This window comes from Seriola lalandi, unplaced genomic scaffold (assembly GCF_002814215.2).
Source record: "Seriola lalandi dorsalis isolate HSWRI2012SDOR001 ecotype SW California unplaced genomic scaffold, Sedor1 jcf7180002054425, whole genome shotgun sequence".
Lineage (NCBI taxonomy): Eukaryota > Metazoa > Chordata > Actinopteri > Carangiformes > Carangidae > Seriola > Seriola lalandi.
In genome coordinates, this window is record NW_019524978.1 from 1458308 (window position 1) to 1479145 (window position 20838).

The 20838-nt window shown below is 40.0% G+C and overlaps 1 protein-coding gene across 1 annotated transcript in view; it reads right to left on the minus strand.

The window, feature by feature from the left end:
• Positions 1-4279: 4279 nt before the first annotated feature.
• Positions 4280-20838, minus strand: part of bckdhb (branched chain keto acid dehydrogenase E1 subunit beta) — a 53206-nt gene continuing 36647 nt past the window's right edge. The window contains exons 9-11 of the mRNA XM_023410473.2: positions 16858-16944; positions 6861-7012; positions 4280-4738 (exon numbers count right to left, since the gene is read on the minus strand). Coding sequence (XP_023266241.1) covers positions 6872-7012; positions 16858-16944 — 228 coding nt within the window. The 3' untranslated portion in view covers positions 4280-4738; positions 6861-6871. The remainder of the gene's footprint in view (positions 4739-6860; positions 7013-16857; positions 16945-20838) is intronic.

Here is a 20838-nt window from a genome sequence, read left to right on the forward strand (position 1 = left end):
TCTCTCTGGTGCTCTGGTTTGACTTCAAGTCATCTTTGTCAAGGCCTTTGACAGTGGCTTTGGAATGACCTGTTTTTTTTTTTTTTTGCATCAATTGGTCATAAAATGTGATCTGATCTTCACGAGTGTAGTCAAACACTATGTGCTTTAGCTAGTAACACACAAACAATTGTAATATTTTGTGTCTTTATCGAACACTAGCATTAAACATTCAAAGAGCTGGTGGAAAAAGTAAGTGAACCTTTGGATTTAATAAGTGCTCAAACCTCCTTTGGGACCAACAACCTCAAACAAGCACTTCCAGTAGCTGCTGATCAGAGCTGCACAACGTTCAGGGGTGAGCAGCTCTGTTCAGCTCATTCCACATCATCTCTTCTGGATTTAAGTTTGGACTCTGACTGGGCCACTCCAACGGATAATCTTTGTCTGAAGTCATTCTGTAGTAGATTTTGTTTAATGTTTCGGGTCATTGTCCTGCTGCATCACCCTGCTTCTCCTGAGCTTTAGCAGGTGGACAGCTGCCCTGACATCCTACCAGATACCCCAAAAGCAAAGCCCCAAATCATAATGCTCCCTCTTGTCTCTGGGATGATGTTTTCATGTTCGTATTCAGTGGCCTTTTTTTTTTTTTTTTTTTTTTTTTACACCATACGTGGTGCCGCATGTTCTTCCCACACAATTCAACCTTGGTTTCATCAGTCCACAAAACATTTTCCCAGTAGTGTTGTGAAGTGTCAAGCTGCTCTTTGTCAAACATCAGGCATGTATGCAATTTGTTTCTGTGGCCTCTGTGGTGTCCATGGCAGGACACCATGCACCATGATGTGCGTATGGCAGACTCATAAGCAGAGATGTTAATCAGCTCCAATGATTCTTATAAGCCTTTCGCTGTGACTGGGCTTCATTTTACCTCACTGATCATTCTGCGTTCTGCCTTTTGGGCTCATCTTCACTGGACGCCCACCATTAGGGAGAGTAGCCACAGAACTAAATCATCTCCATTTACAGACAATTTGTGGTCTGTGAACTGATGAATATCTAAACTCTTTGAGATGACTTTATAACCCTTTCAGCTTCATGCAAATCAACAATTCTTCATCCTTCTGAGATCTTTTTTGTGAGGCATGATTCACATCAGCAGATGTTTCTTTTTGAACAGCAAATTCAAAATCTGTGTGTGTATTTTATGAGTCTAACCCAAACCAACAATCTGGTTTCATTGGTTGGACTCCAGGTTTGATAACTCCAGACTGCTGTTAGCTTTTGTTTGTCATTAGCCGAGGGTTCACATACTTTTTCCAACCTAGACTGTGAATATTTTAATGATGTATTTAACATGGACAAGAACAATACAATGATTTGTGTGTTATTAGTTAAAATACATTGTGGTTGTTCAATATTGTAACTTAGACGAAGATCTGAGCATCTTTGAAGACACTTTTTTTTCACATAAATAAAGATAATTCCATCGGGTTCCCTTACTTTTCCTTCCCACTGTCTTTCTTTAAAAAGCCCTGTATGTGCCACGAGGGGAAAACATTGTTAATTTATTACAGTCACAGTTGTTCTCACCTTTCTCCTAAACTCCACTGATGGGTTGAGTTCCGCACTTTAGACACATTTTAAAAGCAAAGACCTTGAGGCATGAGGCCATGTAGTTTAGCTGGTCCGTCTCATGTGGCTCCACTTTAAACATTTCATGAGCAGGTTCATTATTCTTCCCCCACAGGCTCAAACTGCATGAGGAGTAAATGACCATAAGGCTTCCATACTGTACACAGTGTCAGAACTACATCAAAAGCAGCAAGCACATGTTTGTGGATTGTAAACTGTACATTTACAAAAAAAAATAACAGCATGAAGAAAATATGCTAAACCACAGCGAGATAGAGAGATAAATAAGTCATTTTTAGGTTTACATATCACAAAATAGCAGTTTACATGTTTATGTCTTCTCTTATGTGTTGGTGAAAAAGTGCAGGAGACCCCAGAGGAGTTCGATGGTTCTCTGTCCTAACATGCTCTTCAGATGGGACTGAACAGCATGAAAAAACCCCCAAAAAACAAACAAACCAAGAAAAAAAAAACACATGGGATTGGACTAACGAATCAGCTAATGCCTAAATGTCTCAACAGTGGTACTAGTGTTAAGTCCTTGTAACAAATTCTTGTGACACTAATTTACAAAATGCTAAGAGAAAATTAAGCACCTGGATATATCATTTGAGTTGTTTCACCATTGTACAGCTTAATTCCTTTTATCAATTTGGACAGGACAGACTGTGGCCATTATGGAATCCAGAGAGAAATGCAGCTGCTCCACAGACAGTGAATAACTGAAAAACACCTGGGATACAATGACAGCAGATTGTCTGATTCACAGCTGTAACTTTAAAATAAAACTAATGTGGTTTGATGCCAGTTCAGCCCCATTGAACCTGCATTAAAGCTGCACTAATCAACATTTTCATATTAACAATGGATAAAATGACTATGTTTAATGTGAATGGGGTATCTCACAATGAATTATCACAAATACACCAGTTCCCCCTCTGCTATACTAAGTGTTTCAACATCAGCTCATTGTTTTTGGTTTTCACAGCCTGAAGCTTTAATGTTGTTGGTTTATTTGCAGCATCAACCTCTTCCCGGCCGCACCAGGCAGCTGGCTCTGCAAGCTCTGATAAACCCAGTGTGCACTACCTATCCAGCACTAAAAGGACAAACAGGCAGTGAATGATAATGTTTAGCAGGGGTCCAAGTCTGAGACCACTTTCATAAACGATCTATTGAAGAATTTAGCTGCTAAAGAGTAAGTTGTTTCTCTCAGGTGATAGTAGAGTTAAAAAATACTTACATTGGCCAGGTGGCACAGAAACATGACTCCAAATGAATGCTAATGTTGCTACATGTCAGCTGGATGTATAATCAGGCAGGTTTGCTAACACTCAATAACATTATGAGGTGATGATACAAAATGCAAAAAAAAAAAAGAAAAAAAGAATACGGCTTTATGCTTCACATGAACGCTGAAGCAAAAATGCCATTGTGAAATTAAACCCAGCTCTACAGAGTTTTTAGCCTCGGTTAGCTCATTGTTTCGAGCTTCTCTCGAGCACCACCTTGGGAACTCTGGACACATACATTTTATAATATAACATGTCTCAAGATTTATTGGGAAAATCACAAATTAGTTTTTATTTAGACTTTTTAAACTCCCCAGCGGTTATTGGTGGAGTTAGGTGATAAATTATTAACTTTCAAGAAGGTAACTAATGGAACAAAATGACTGATATAGCCTGAGACTTTGTAAATAATCATAGTCAAAGAAAGATGAACTGATTTTTGCCTCACCCTTAGAGCAAAACTTCCACTTGTACACTTGAATTATAAAATCTTTCCAAGACATTTGCTGAGCACATTCATTGTCTGCCGAGGAGAAGTTGTTTAAATTAGTTGATTCTTCGCTTAAATGCCATCCTGATGTTTCATTTTTTACCCCCCTGAAGATTTTCTGTGGCTGTCAGTATATAATCACTCCATCTAATTCTGCCACAGTGTTATAAACACTGCTTCTTCTAGAACTTAACAGGCTTTACACTTCCACTGTTGATTTTCCTAACACGCTTGCATTCCCTGCACACACACTAGCTGTACAAGTGGCAGAGCGGTTGTGGACACCATTTGTTTTTCGCCAGCGTCTGTTAATGGAGGCACGGGCAGACCTCCAGTTTCTGACGGGCAGTTTTCATGGTTGTGTAAGTAATAGTTTACCCATGATTTCTCAGAAACACATGGAGCAGATGGACAGAGGATTGAGTCTATGGCTCTCATATTGAAATTTTAAATGGTAAGAGATAAACAATGAGTTTAACAAGGAAAGACAATTTTCTTATGGAAGCAGTGATAAAATGGAAAGGTCTTTAAACTTTACAGGAGGACAAAAGTTCAGACAGTGGCCATGATGTAATGCAGTTTTACAGTTTTAAATCTTTAAATCAAAGTACTTTAAGTTAAAAGCGTTAGTTCGTTTTTTCCCCTATGGACAGAATGGAGCGAGCAGCTGACTGATAAATTACTATATAATGCAATGTGTTCAGCGTGTTGTAAAACAGGTCCTGGCGCTTTAAAAATCAGAAAATGTAAAAATTCAGACTTTACCAGTCTGGTAAGATATAAATTTTTCTTAATCATGTGACCAGAAGTGTAGGATAAGTAATTTGTGCTTTGCTGCCAAAATGATGCAGTAAAAATCCCAAGAAATTTGAAGCAATGCAAATCACCATACCTACTCTGATAATTTTATTTTCCTTAAAAACCACAAATCCATTTTTAGTACAATAAGGTTCAGTTCATGTCAAACCAAATAAAGATTAGAGCACTGCTGGACACAATCAATCTAAAGTAACAGCACAGAAAGGCAGATAGTCACAAAATGCAACCAAATACAGTTTCCCCCACAGTATTCAACTTTTATTTAAGAGGAAATTAAATTTGAGAGTTTCTTCATATAGACTGGATCAAGTCAGTTTCCCTTGCCACAGAAGGAGGTTCCCTAACCCAGAAGTAATGTAACAGTCTTTTAGCTGGATGACACAGAGGGACATGGAGCCCATCTGGATACTGCTTCCTGATTGGATGGTCAACAAAGTGTCTTTTCCTGGCTGCTCTCCACTGATTGGATGAAGGAAGAGGAAAAGGGGGAGAGCGTAGAGTTCAGGGCTACCAGAATTTGGCCCTGGAAAAGGAGAGAGGTTCAGTGAGTTAAAGAGAATAACTTGGCGTGACAGCGGATGGCAGACGAGGAGGAAAAGTCGAGCTGGATGGAGATGCTGAGCAGTGAAGATGAGAGGTGACATGTTGGATTCAATTAAGTATTTTATTAATGGCTCCTTCCTCTTTATTCATTGAGGCCAAAGTTTTAATGGCCATGACTAAAGACGACACTGACAATTAAAGGGGGATTACAAAACAGTCTGACCGTCCAAAAAGGAATTATTCAGTACTACTGCAACTAATGAAAGTAAATAGTCCAACCAACAATGAGATAGCAGCATGAGGTGACACAACTCAGTGGGGCATATCCATGACGTGTAGGTGCTGTTAACCCCTGCCACTAAAATCAGTCTTGGGTGGTCTGATTACAAGTCAGAAGCTTTAAATACAGGTGTGTATCCACCCAAAACAGATGCCTCAGAATCCTAAAGACACTTGAGCTTCACATCGAGGGGCTTCAGAGTCAAGGAAGCATGTCCACATAGAGTAAACACATCTCTGAACACATTGAAGGCTTGTACGGTTGAGTGATATATCAACAATTTGCTACTGGCCTCTATAACCCTTACTAATAGAATTTTCCAGTGAATTCAGGGGCTGTCCACTGCTATTGTACACAACAAGACACAGACAATACGCATTTGTTGGGACAATTCAAAAAGCGTATGAGGAATGTGGCTTCAGTGTTTCCTAAATGTTTACTGAAAAATCTAATAGATTATTCTACACAGTTTCCATTCTGGATGTCGCTGTTGCACAAACACTACAGGAATACAAACTTTGCACTACTGACATTTTAATGTGCCAAATCAGTTTCCATTCAGGACTGTAGACTTTGACTAAGTTATGAAGACTGGTTCAGTTTTTTGTGTAGTGGTGTTTAAACTGAATATCTTTGGGTTTTTCGATTGTCAGCGAACACTGACTTGAAGAGGTGAAACGTAAAAGTTTTTTTTTTTTTTTTTTACCATTTTGGACATTCTGTAAAAAAACAAATTAAAGTGAGACAATAATCTGCAAGTTAAACATTAATGAAAACAATCATTAATGAAATTTGCTCTCAATATGATAAAACCTTAAAACTCTGACTGTTGCAGTCATTTTTACAGCAGGCATTTTTTTTTTTTGGCTTTTTTATGCTTTTATTCTAGCTGCAGTGGGAGAGAGACAGGAAAGAGGGGATTACAAGCAGCAAAGGACCACAGGTCGGAATCAAACCCGGACAGCTGCAGTAAGGACTAAGCCTTAATGGTACGCCCTCTACCAGGTGAACCATCCAGGCGCCCCCATGTGAGGATTTACCAGTCAGGTAGGGTGTAACGAAAGACTCCATCAAGTTGCATAATGGAAAATGAAGGCACCAGTGTTTTTGGAACTTGACCCACATAAAAGTCGGGATATTTCAAACTCTATTGCATTGATTTTGACCGTTCTTTTTTTCATGCGTCTCTCTCAAGTCCACTAACATCATTCAGTATTTCATGGCTGGAATGCTGCCTTGATTTTTTTCTCTCTCTCTTTTTTTTTTTTTAAAGTGTATTTAACTTTTTTTTTTTATCTTGAATAAATATTTTAAGCTCTTGCTGTTGGCTGCTTGGCAACATGCTGAAAACTTCCATCATTATTACATCATGGCCAAATTTAATGTCAGTGTAAGTAACTGCCAGTAGCAACACCACCTCAAATTTGGAGAATGCATCTTTTAATGCTCCCACACAGTTTTCTGTATAGTTTTATCCTTTGTGCAAACCGCCACTACAATATCCTCTTTAACTATATGGTCAAATGTAATTTTTTAATTTAGTATTTACTCCATTTGACAGATAAAAACCAATGTAAGCTGGGAAATAAAAGGCAATCCCACTTGGTTAGTGGTCTAGTAGTAGGGTAGGAAAACATTTTCTCTCTAATGATGAGGGGTTGTAATGAAGTCCCCTCTTCATGTCGTCATAACTAAATTACTGGCACAAATGAAGCAGATTATAAGGCAGTTGTTGACAGGCTTAAATATACAATAACTGAATAAAAATTACTTTATGTCCATTCACAAATGAACTTCAAGGAAGGCTGTCAGATCTCTCTACCTGACGGGGGTTCAGTAGTTGATCATCCTCTTGATCGCATCAAAGCACTTCCACTTGTCGGGGATGTAGAAGGGTTCAAAGATATGGGGGAAGGGTGTGTCGTAACCACAGACCCTACTGATGGGAGCCTCCAGGTTCAGGAAGCACTCCTCCTGCAGGAAGAAAAAAATAACACAGATGAGGAAAAAATACTCTCATTCTCGTCGCAATGTTGTCGGCGCTCAAACCAGACTCATTCTGGGAGGGAAACCAAGCTAAATATGTCCAGACTGTGACTGTATGGGCTGTAACAAGTCAGCAGTACGTTTTGTCAAGACTTTGAATCTTTAAGAGTGGGTTACCAGAGGAAGCACAATCACGTACCTTTTAATACACTGGACACTATGATAAAAAGATGGGACCCTGTTTCTATTGCACAGTTGCAACAGAAAGTAAATCACTGCCAGCAGTGTAACTAAGTGAACGGGAAAATAGAAACAGTGCGGCCACAACACAACAGTCTGTCGTCAAAAAAAATCTTCACTTAAGGTCCTCCAGATATTGTTTAGGATGTGAGGAGAGTAATGCTCAGTAATGTAGAGAAGAGACGGAGTGTACATAAGTTTTTTTTTTTTTTTTTTTTAATTTGTACAATTGTTGCCATTTGTTACCATGCTGATTTAAACGCATTACGCCTGCACATTCTGCTTTTATAATTTGAGGGAGTTTCATAATTTTTACCACATTCAAACAATCAAGTACAGACACTTCCTTGGCTTGGCAGTTTGGTCTGAAGGGATTTGTTGCAAACTAACATCAGCTGTCTTCTTGGCAACTCTGAACAACCTTCTCGCTCACAGAACTATAGACACCTAGTATAACATTTATCAGTCCTTGTGCATACCCCCCCAGTTTCCAGAACTATAAAAAGTGGATTGACTGGGACATCAAGTGTAGAATAGTTGTTTTAGAAGTGGTCAAACAGCTTCATTTTATTTCTATTACTGTACCTGACAAGCAAAAAAGGTTCATTCAGGCTCCTCAGAGAGAAGGCCAATGCTCAGGCAATTTGGCCTGAGTGCAAAACAAGCCATGACTCGTGTCTCTATATTGGCTTCTGACCTCTTCCCATGGAGACAAAGCAGAATGAAGTTGGCCAAAACACTCCAAATGGGACAAACCCCCTGATGAGTTAAATGAACACACTTGGACGCATGCACACAGATTTGCAGAAACAAACCTGAAGTACCCTCTCTCAGATTATACTGTCCTACAAACAACTCCGGCAAACACAAGTTACACAGCACCGTCTGTGTGTGTTGCCTGTCTGTAGATGTGTGTCTCGACACAGCACACACTTTAACCTGTTCCTTATGACACCGACAGCATCACAAACTCAGCCATCCGTGTAATCCCTCATTACAAACCCACCCAATTGGCTGCCATGCCGTCGTATGGCGTTAAGCAGGGCAGGACTTGTATGTTTCACACTATGTTTTTCATTTCTTACAAAACCTCTGGCAGAGTCCGGGGGAACGTCAGACTTGATGAGGAGGCCTTTTGTGCTTTGGTGCTTTTACAGCTTGTAAAAAATACAACACAACAAGAGAAACAGAGGGAGGCTGTGGCAGAAGCTTGCTGCTCTCTATGCCTGTGGAGCTGACATGGTACAGAGGGAGCTTTCCAGTCTGGATGTCAGGTCTTGGATGTGTTACTAAAATGAAATGTTTGCCAAGCAGGAAGAGATGTATCAAGCAGTTAATGTAACAGGTGAATGGGGAAAATATCAATCCTATAAGATCTAAGCTTGAGATTTTAGCGGAACGGTGCAACAGTAACGGATAAAGGATGTGTGGCAAGGTGGGACGGCTGTGGAGGTGGTGGTATGATTTATGATGGGATGACAAATTTCAATACAAATCAAACCATCTCTTTGATCTGGTGTTCAAACATGGGAAAAAAAACTAAATATTCAAACTACTGTGACTGCAACGTTTTACGAGTGTCATTTGAATGAATTCAAACTGATTAAGTGTCAGTTCAAATTCATTTAAAACTGTCTTTTTGAAAATGTGACAGCCAGAAGGGAACAGCCATCTAGTGTGTTACAATCTGTTAGTAAGCCAGTAAAGCTAGTGAAGAAGGGCCAGCCCAGAAGTCATGGGGTCTCTCATTCTGGTGCCAGTAAGAATGAAACCCAAAACCAGGGGGAGCTTGTGCAGGGCTCAGTGCTGCTGGCATTGTTATCTGCCTGGCAGCTGGACTCCTGCACCGTAGGACTGGGAGTCTGCTCCACCCGGCTAATTAACTGCGATTAGCTTTAATGAACGTAAACTGAATGGAGACAACTAGTTCAACAAATCCTCCTTTCCTTTTCATTGCTCTGTTTCCTACTTCCTCACTGACTTCAGAACAACCTGAGTCTAATTCTCTCCAACAGGCTGTGGCAGATCCTGACAACAACTGCACTACTAGTGATGCGAAAGCCTAATCTTGGTATTTTTTTTTCCCTTTCCGTTTGCTTAAGAGCATTGCTTTCATGTGCTGACAAAAGTCCACGGCCTTAGGGCCTATGCAGCCCTAGACAACTAAGCTTGAAGCGTAGTCAAACTCAGTTGCATTAAAAAAAAACTGTAAGCAGAGGAGAAAGCCAGTGGTTGTGGAATCTGGAATCCAGATTCAGTGCTACAGTATGCTGCAGACTGGAGGCACGTTCTGTGTTTCTGCTCGCATAGCCTCCAGCAGGCTACACCAGGAGCTTGTATATAAGTCCTATAAGTTTGTTTGGCTCTTCAGGATTGGATTCTATACACATGAGCTCACTGTAACAGTTCAGTCTTGTTTTAAGCATTAATTAAACATCATTAATGTATGTCATATCTGGCACCTGGCTCACAAAATGTAACTGCTGTTTTCTTGGGCAGAGTTTAGTCTCATTCAGCAGAATCACACAAACTTGGGAATGTCAAAGTCAAACAGGAGTGTACTTGAATAGACTGGGCCTGGCAAATCTGGATGCGTATGTTATCCTCTTTGATTTGACAGACAGACATGAGAGAGTTTTTCCTGGTCAGATCCAGATTAACAGAAATCATGCAATTTCCATGAATCCATAAATATGCCTCTGTGCACCTTTGATTGAAAAGTTATATTTTTTCCAATATTGATTTCACAACATGATATGCAGTGAATTAACTTTTTTCAAAAGGTATTTATGAAACGGTGCATTTCTGCAGGCACTGAAGAGAACAGGAACTTTTCCAACAAGCACCAAAAATAACTGCTCAAGGTATCTTGCTTTCTTTTCATCCCAGTGTATTGATGGAAGTGACAATGTGATTACCCGTGTCCGCTGAGATTACAACCTCAAGATCTATTCCCTGCCCTACTACAGACAAACAGTCAGACAGTAGCAGGGAGTTTGCTTTTTTGTCTGGATCACATCTGTAATCTCCTTTAAATACATTTACTGGAAGTGGGAGAAAAGTACAGTAGTCTGACTGCCTGCCTGCCACCACAGCTGGACGGAGGATGGCCACACAACTCAGATTTCATTCAAATCGGTGTTTATCTTTTGGGAAGTGCATCATTATATGTAATACACTTGAATGTCAGAATAAAACTATGTGGCATGGCAAGAAACAAAAAACATGCATCCTGCAGTGGCGCAGAATTTAAAAATACAGAAGAGCCGGGGCTTAGAGCTGCAGTGATGATACTGTGTCTCCAGTCACACAAAAGTCAGAAACACCCACAAGTGCCAATATTACAGGCTATACCAGCTAACAAAGCCTCCATACCAGCTTGATAGACTGAAAGTGGTTTCAAGCCTTCAACATGTTTCTGAACCTCTCAGTGATGTTCAGGTCAAAGAATATGCACTAGCCTGTACTGTATAGCCTTTGAGTGGTCAGCTAATAGATCTCTTCTTAAATTCATACAACACACATCTAAATGATAAATGATAAAGTGGTACTATTCCAAATGTATGCATTTAAACCTGCTGTCAGCATTTCTTATCAGCACACCTGGCGATGACAAAGTGCAGCTCTGATGTTAGCTGAGGAAAGTCTCACAATGTACAGCCAATTCAGACAAGCCAACTATGCACTGTCCTAAAGACTACTGTATAATTTACAGTGTTGTCTGTACAAACAAATAAAGGCTTGTCCCAAATAAAGGCCAGGGCAAAACATAAAATATACAATTTCTAATTTTGCATGTTCTCAAGTTAATGCAAACTGAAAACCTCCGTCATGTAACAGCAGTTACTCCATCTGTACAGCAAGCATAATGTTCACACTGTTCCCGAAATCATGTTACACTACTATGAAAGAAACTCAACACTTCCTCCAGAGTTTTCAGATTAAAGGTCTTGCAGCTTTCCCTCTGTAGGTAGAGTTTCTGGGCTTTGTTAATGGCAGCTTTACATCCATCAGGAGCAAAAAAGAAACAACTGGAATTAATTTTAGTGTAAAAAGACGAAACTGAGCAGCAGTGGTGGAGTACGTCACGACTCTGTTGTACTAATGGAATTAGTGCTGTGGAAATGTACATTATGCTAAATTTTCCATTAGAGCTGTTGTAGTAGATTACAGGTCATTTCCACCTCCTCGGTGTTTTTAACATAAAAGCTTTTTAATGAAAAAAATAAAACAAAGAGGGATTCTATTTTCTACTATTCTTCACAAGAAAAATTGAGGCATCCTATTAAAATGCAATGAAATAAATTAACAGCTCGGATTGTGTCATCTAAATAAAACTACAAACAGTAACACTGGATTCTATGTGTGTGAGGGTGACTTGAATGGCAGACTCCACCATTAACAATGCAAACTACTATACACAGAACAAACTACCGAATAAAAATACATTTACTGGCAGTTCATGAAAAACACTGCCCATAAAGTATCAAAACAATGCTTGATTTCATGAAAGTCTTAAGGATTATAACTTTTAAGACAAATAAAGTGGTTTCTCTTCCACTCAATAATCTTGTTTGGTCTGTGATGGGTTGTCATGGTGCTAGTGAATAAGATTAACTGGCATTTAACTCAGCAAATAAAGGGTATTTGACTTGTGTTAGTGATCTGAGTTCAGAAGTTGAGAGATGACTCTGCACAGCATCCTACAGGGAAGGAATGGCTGATGAGTGAATCAAGCTTTAGGGTATTAAGCAACTGATAGGAACAAGCAGCAGCAGTCCAACATTATATAACCTCCATAACCCCCTTAACCAACGTGATGGTACCTGTATCCAATTCACAAGCCTTCTAAAGGAGCCTTCCTGTACAAACACTGTCCTTTGAGGGCAATTTAGTGTATCTCCTGATGGAGAAAGACACGGGGGGGGCTACCATGACTTTTACAGTGCAGCACAACGCCCCAGGCCTTGGGACTCCTGAGATTCTCAGTCAGTAGAGTCTGACAGGCGACCGGTGGTCTGTTTCTGATTCAGAAGGCAGAAAACATGAAAACCTTCATCCTAAGCTAACACCAACTGGGCTGGAGTGGAGTTAGTAGCCTTTGAACCACATCCCAGAATAGTACCACAACTCGGCAGGAATTGCTGGGCTGGATGTTGGATGCTGTTGGTTCGAATTAAACACAAATAATTGAAAGCACTATCAGTGGAACTAGAAGAGGTAAATCCAAGGGCCCCATAGTTAATTCTGAGACCCCATCAGTGACAGTGCCACACGATTCAATGCAGTGTGATGTATGGCTGCGTGGTAAATAGACAACTTTAGCTATAAAAATACCTTCTGTAATACTATTTTGTACATCTGGGATGTTATCTGCACTTCTCTCTAATCGTTCTGAGCAGCCAATAGTTATATAGTTCTCATAGTGGTCACAATTCTACAGCATTTCATTACATCTTTCGCAACCAGTGGAAAAATTATTATATTTCTCTGAAACCAAACTGATCAGCCAAAGCTTGGACTTTTTGGAATCAACTATAGTCAAGTCTGTAGTGGTTTGTAGAGTTGAGGGGAGGAGGGTGATTCACCACTTCTCTCTGTGCATCCCTGAGGTCCATGAAAGCATTGTCTTTAGCCACATCTCGTTCTGCCCTACTCTGTCCTATTCAGTCATCAGCCAAACACTCGGGGAAGGGCCAACCAATGACACAATATTAAATCATGAGGGCTGCAGCCAAAGTCTGATAAAGGAAAACCTGCCAAGACCTACCAAACTCCCCTCTGTTCTTAATATGAAATAGAAAATCAAATCCATAAATGGATCTTTCTAGAAGCGCCCAAAGTTGATAGGTAGTGTTTGAAGCCACTCTCTCCAGAAATAACAGACTTAACTTAAAACAACACAACCGAGACAACAGTGGCTGGACTACACAAGCTTTACTGACAACCAGTTAATCTTTTTGTCCCTTGATTGCCAACGAGACCACACGAGTAAACAAGGAGGTGTGGTACAAGTTAAGACCTTAATGCACACTGCTGTTGATTTGTATTAGTCTCACTCCGATATCCTCAAAGTCAGGATGTTGTTGTAGTTTCTGAGGATGTGTGACTCAATCTTTCTGCTAAAAGCTTATTTTTAGCATCTTATCATCCCATTATCAAGGCCTTTCTCAAAGTGGTTTCAGAGTTTTGGGCCCCTTTTCCTCTGTTGCAATTTGAAAATGTCAATGTGTAAATTGCGATGCCCATTGTTCACCATTGTCTACCATTTTACAGACCAAATGATCAATTGATAAATCAAGAAAATCAGTACATTAATTGAAAATGAAAATAATTGTTAGTTAAAACCCTAGTTGATCTATCTGTATGTGAAGTATTGAGGCTGCAGTGAGCGCTGGTGTTATATTGAATTGGTTATTAAATAGGCATTTTTTTTAATATATTGATACCCAATTAAAATGGTTGTGGACAAAACATTAGAAATAATTTACAATTATGTTGTGTTTCTATCTGCATAAAAAGATTACTTAATAAATGTAATTATTAAAAATGACAGAAAATCTTGATCATGACTTTCTGGCTGAGAAACTCAAAATTTAAAAATATTGAAATCATATTTTATCTAGAAATGTACGGCCCAGCCTCCACTACATCCACTTATTTTACTTATTATTTTTTTGAGGTTATGACCTCACTTTACAATCTGGTCAATTCGATGAATTAAAACAATACTTCCAAAATCTGTCTTCTTGAATATCATCCACTGCAGATGTGAAAGATGTTCTGCTCTCTCGCAGGCTGTGGTGGTTGCAGTCAGCTTGGATTCACAGCGGTTATAATGGATTCCAATGGTGACCCAGATTCACAGTGAAGGAAAAACAATCAAAACAGCCACAAACTCCTCTCAAAGCACTTAAGCAGCATAATCCACCTCTCTACTGTACGTCCATATACTTGGTATATACCAGAAGTCAGTAATAGGCGGACCACGGTCCGGAGATGCCGTCCCGTCTGGACCTAGACCTATAACCTATAAATTATTGAGAATTATTAAATTTATTAAGTGTTTCCATTTCAACCGGCGCGGCTTTTCTAGCCTTAACCGTACTGGTCTTGTCATGCTACTTAGCCAATAATTGTGATTTGAATCAGTGAGTGACATACACGCAGGGAGAGACGAGATCATAGACAACATCAGAGAAGTGGGAAAAGTGGGATATAAGAGGGATAGAAAGACACAAGGAGGTGTTAAAGCTTTTCAGCTGTAAAGATGTGTTGAGACTGTTTATTATAAAACTGGTTAAGACAAATAAGATGTGAAATCGAATTAATAAAAAAAAAAAGGGAAAAGTCAAGCTATACTTTTTATTCAATTTTCCTAAAATTAAGCAATTCGTTTTAATTAAATATATTTTTCAAAAGCTCCTTGTTATGTACCTTTTACTTATTACAGCGCTTATTTTCCTTGAAATGAGAAAAGAACATTTAATTATTATTATTAGAGATGTTATTTTAATTTTGTCCAACTGGACCTATTTGAATTTTATACCCCTGGTTCCAAACATTTGTATGTTGGCCACAATAGTTCTCACAAGCATGTTAAAGATATTAAGGCAAAGCTTGATAACTGCTGCTAGGCGAAGCAGACGGTTTATTATTAAGAGATACTACAGTCTCATGTGCTGAGCATTAAAACATCACCTATGAGGAATGGCTGATTGACTGTTATAGGCTACTGGAGGCCATTATACCTTTTATTAGAGAGAAAGATGGTGTGTGTTTAAAGTGAGCATATCGCAGTCTCTTTGAACGAGGAGTAACTCCAATGTAATGTAGAGTTTAACAGTGTGACAGAGGCCTGTGGGTCAAACTGTATCCTTTTTAAAACACAACCAGCAACCACTCCAAAGGTTTCTTTCCAACAAGAGCATCCAACTTGCTTGAGGCCATGTGAAAACTGCAATTCAATGCAATCAGTGAACACACCAACAACTTACATCACCCATACACAATGTGAAAACATGGAAACATGGAAATGAGGGGGATGACTCACTGACCATTTCAGCCCTCACCGACAGGGGGGAGGGAGCAACGTCTGACCGACAGTAAATGAGGAGAGGATCGATCGATTTTACAGCTTCAACTCTGACTTCATGCACAGTAACAAGGAAACTGCTCCAGGTAACACATACAGTGTTTGTGCATACGATTACTCTGATGACTTCTGAGGAGGCAGGTACAAAAAGGAAGGTTGTCATTGTTCAGACACGAACTGCTCATTGAGAGGAGATTGGAAGTCACAGGGAGAAAACGCCACACATACTGAAGATAATTATCTCACCACGCAAATATAGATGTAATTAGGATGATGGGAAGGGGAGGACTTTTCATTTAGTCATGCATCACACTTAGCTCAGACTTTGTCATCCGCTGTCTCTGGCATGTCTTGGTTACAGTGTCCAGGCCTTCTCTATTGCCAGCAACAAGCAATATTTCGTAAACCTTATATGGGTAGTTAGCGCCACTGTATCAGCAGTCCCTGACGAGTGACAGAAAACACCCTCTGTGCAGCTTTACAGATTCACAGCAAAGCTACTCCTTAGTAGAATGTAATTAGTCGCCTGGTATTCATTAACACATTTTCTTTTTGCCTGTATGTCCACAGGTTTTCATCACAGTGCTGTTGTACTCTATATGAGCACTCGTGGAATGACTCTCATCCAATCACATAACTTGGTCTGAACTAACTGTTGTATAATGGTTTACATTTTAGCCAATTCAGACCATGAAAAGCTGAATTAGCCATTAGCAGTTTCTGTTTGTATAGCCCTGAATGTACAGATAAAACTACTGGATTCATTTTGATGCTAAATATGATGACTGTGAGGCAATATCTGAAGCAGCTTTTGCTTTGATTTCTAAGTGAGAACATACATCATTGGTAAATCACACCTAATCTAACTGTATTTATATCATCTCTCTCTTTAGCTTTGATGGAGTTACACCTTGGAAGAGGAGCAGTGTGATTTTAAGCGCAAATTACTTCAAACTGTAGCATATTAGGTGCTGTCAGTGTTTTAATGTCACAACCCCTCCTACAACAGACCCAATTTGAAAAATATTTCGTCCTTCGGAGGCACACAAAAACATGCTCAATTGGTTTAGAATTGTTGAGTTTTCTGTTGTGCACACTGTGAAACAAGGATAATGGTAATCAAAATGAATTTCATGACAAAAAGCACTTCTTATACCGCTCTGAGAAAATCTATTGTGAATTAAATGACTATTGTTGCTCATTTTTCTGGGGATCACCTTCTGCTGCTAACTTCCTGCCCAATGCCTTGTCAAACACTTCTGTAGCTGAATACAGGGTTGTGGTGGGGGGTAGCATAGTGCCTCTGCTGCTCTGAGGCATTCAGTGAAAGGCTATTTTAGCTTTATTACAAAGTGGAGCTTTTATTGACAAAACCACTCCAACCTATTAAGACCGGTACCTTTGAAGACCACCTCCTACCCCTGGGAGCGACAGAGCCCAATAAAATCTCATCAAATACAGTATGTTCTCACACACACAGGCACAGACACACACTCACCTGTACTGTGGAGCTGATTTCAGCAGCAAAGCCTCCGGTGACTGGAGCCTCGTGACTGATGAGCAAACGTCCGGTTTTCACCACTGACTGAAAAACAAAGACACACACAGATGATTACAGAAGGTTCGGGGATTAACCCTTTATAGTGTCAAACCAGCTGCGTGTCTGATCACTGAGGAAATAAATGGGTTATCTTCTGTAGAACCTAATATCCCTCTAATCAAACAATTTTTTTTTTTTAAATAATATTCACACAAGTAGTTTATGCCAGTTGCACAATCAGAAAACAGACGGAGAAACATTTTCAAAATATATATATTTTTTTTACATGTGTGCTTAGACACAAAGGTCTGTGCGAGTCTGTGGGTGTATTTGTGAGTGTTAGAGACACACTGTGGAGGTTAGAGCTCAACTACTGGAGGTGCCACTGGTGAGGCTGCATGTGGCCCGGGAGATGGGTGTTACCAACCAAGACTGGTTCACATACTGCCTGCTGTGGTATGCTATATCTGCTTACTACCCTCAGGCTGCATGTGTGTCTGGCTGTGCTGCTCTGCGAGTATGTGTGTGCATGTATAAAATGGACACGACACGACAGTATGAGCTGGAGGGCTGATTTAGGCTGGTATACATGGCCAACGGGACAATCATGGACATTAGAGGTCTCAGCCTCCCAGGCATTTGCATTTGGGTTTTCTGTAACCTGACATTACTGCCGAAGGATGCCTCTGCTCCACCCGTTATCTACCACAGCATAAAACCAATACTATACTATAATCTCTTCCACTTGCCACTGGTCCAGACCAAAGCTATGTCTGTTCTCTGCTACCTCAGCAAACCCTTTCTCGGCTGTTTTATTTTTTTTTCATTTCCAGCAATAAATTGAGTAAATACAACTGAAACTCAACTCCTGTTGTCTCCATTATTTAGAATTTTAAATTTTAAATTGAGAACTACATGTGTAGAGACTTATATGTTTGAGTGAAATCCCTGGTCCATGTTTAAGAATGTGGGTTGATTTTCCACTGAAATGATGACACTACACAATACATGCTCCATTTGAATATGACATGCCTCTCTGTTCCCTCAAAGCCACAAACCAAACTAAAAGAGCCTTCATAACTAATTAAGCCTCTGAAAATAAGCATCACATGTGCATATGGCTCTGTAAATTAGGCCTGACATTTTTTCCCTCCAACAGGACCACATAATATCAAACACAGGGGCATTCTGGGGCTTCATGCTAATGCTAAACAGGCAAATGTTTACATTGCTGAGGTCCTGGGTTTGGCTGTGAAGCACTAAATAACTGTGGCAAACTGTACCACTATCACCGACTGGTACTGGTGGCTAAATGAGTCAGTAGAGTAACACTAATATTTGGTGGTGCACACTGGAGGGCACTGTATTGTGTATGGATATTTTTAGAGGGTGGAAATCAAGGATTCTTTAAGTCTTTAAATTTTAACCTTAATGCACAGAATTCAGTGCTTGTCTCAGTTTAGCCTGCATATTTAGCAAGCTTTAACCAGTTGAGGTGAATGAGTTTAGTTGCAAAATTCACTGATTATATGACACTATCTTCAGGAATGTGGAAATTAATAACACTGGAAGACAATAACAACAGTTGGCAATCTGCACAGTGAGGAGGAATCAAGCGAGCGGTTGAGAGTGGGGCGATGTCTTGATATGACATGTTGCTGTTAGATTCGCCTTCACACGATGACTCATGCAGGTTCTGTGTATAAACAGAGCCGCTGCCCAATCTCCTACTCTGCCCTGATGCTGAACCCATTCTTCATTTATTATATATACACACACATGCACACGCACACATGCACACGTGCGCACACACACACACACACACACACACACACACACACACTTAAAGCCTGTGTTAACATAACTTCCAATTTACACTAGCCTTTTGAAAACAGAGATCCAGATATATTGTTGTTGGGAAGACCCCTCAATGTGCCAGCTTTGCATGTTTACAATGAACCAAACAAAGCATAATGCTGCCCCAGTGTGAATTTAGATAGCATGCCGGCATTCTTAGATCAGAGGCGTGATGTGCAACAACGGTGTTGGCTTCTGTCCCGCCGCGCTGGCTCTCACTCACACACGGATGCCCATCCGGCTCTGTGACTACCTTCTATGTCGGCTTATTGCCAGAGCAGCGATGCCCCCCCTTTATGTGTTTGTACCTTTTATACAGAAGGGGTGAGGAGGAATGAAGAGGCAACATTCACGCCTTGAACATGTAGTATTAAAAAAGGCTACATTGACCCCAGCATTGCCCTGATTTCTCTGTTGGTCATCGCCCTGAGGGGACACTCATCATAACACTTGCTGCAACAGGAGTGCATTCTTCAGATGCTTTTGACAAGGAAAAGAAAAAAAAGAGTCTGATACTGTTTTTACAATATCGAGGGATAGGATTTCAGAATTTGAGGCCTGGGTAAAACTCATGACCCACTTAATGGACTTGTCCCCAATCCATGCTGCTTAACCACAAGTGACAGTTACTGGCAAAGTGTCCACTAGCTGGCATAAGGGAATTCAGTAGGCTATTCCAGAAGTAGTGCCGCGAGCCAGGATTCAATATGACAATATGTTTGAAAAATGGCAAAATGTGGTAATGTCTGGGACAGCAAATGCTCCGGGTGCACTGGTACAGGTAATGCAGTTCATATGATGAGCTGAAGTCACTGCGTTGTCGTCACAGAGGAACAGGAAAAACATACCCACTGTTCCATTAAAGCAATGACATTTTCTCACTGTAATGCTATGAAAATTACTCATGAATAGTCAGGTACATATTCAGAGACATTTGCTTTGATCCCTGCATATTTTGATATAACAGCTGTATTTGTTGGACTGACTAGACATGCACTGTATTGCTGAACTTCTTATGCAGCCAGTGAATCAAAATATACAAGACTAAGCCAGATTTATACTTGACATGAGGGAGTCCCGTGTCCCGCCTACACTTTTTTAATAGTTCAGAGTCGGATTTCTACTGTTGACAGAACCACAACAAAAGATACATGTATTATATTTGATCAGGCTGAATCATGCTTTGATTTTATTCCACAATCTCTGTTGACATTATTTCATTGACTTAGTAATACAAGCAACAGGGAGAAGGTCTGGTTTGTTTGAATAATGAAGATAAGACTATTCCATGCAGTCATATCTAAGGTGTTTTATTCACTGATACAGAATGGTGATCAAGATGTATGTCAGCAAACACACTGTAATTGCAGATTATTGAGCCCAATGTTATCGTCACTTTCAACAATCTACTGGCATGGGGAAGTGGTTGGAGAAAACACAAGCAGCTCATACTCAGCAATCTGAGTTCTTGGGGTCACCATATTAGGATATTAAGTATTAGGATTCATCCTCTGGGCCTCAATGGATATCTATGTCAAATTTCACAGCAACCTCATTGTCATGGTGGTGCTAGAGGAAAAGTCAGGGGATCACCAGTCATTAAGATTTTTCCCCTTCTTCTTTGATGAATATCTATACAAATTTTGTGCTAGAGGTAACGTCATGGGATTACCACAGTAAGTAGGATTCATGGTTTTGGGACCATGAATGTTTGTACAAAATTTCAGTTATCCATCCTATTGTTTATTTCAGTCTGGACCAAAGTGGTGGACAGACTGCCTTTGCCACCCATTGAGCCACTGGAGCGGCTAAAAACAGCTCAAATTAAATTTAAATTGAATCCAAGTAGGATTCATCCTCTGGGGACCAGGAATTTCCCTTGCCCCTGATTGTAGAAATATTTATTCAAGAGACACAGGTATATCCCTTGAGTCACAACATTAATGTGGTTAAAAATTAATGAGAGAAAAAACTATTTTAGATTTTGGTTCAATTTAGTGCACAAAAGGGACAATGCTATGGGTTCTGATTCAACTCACCTCACTGCCTGAGGTTTAATTACACACCGTTTCAAGAAACATA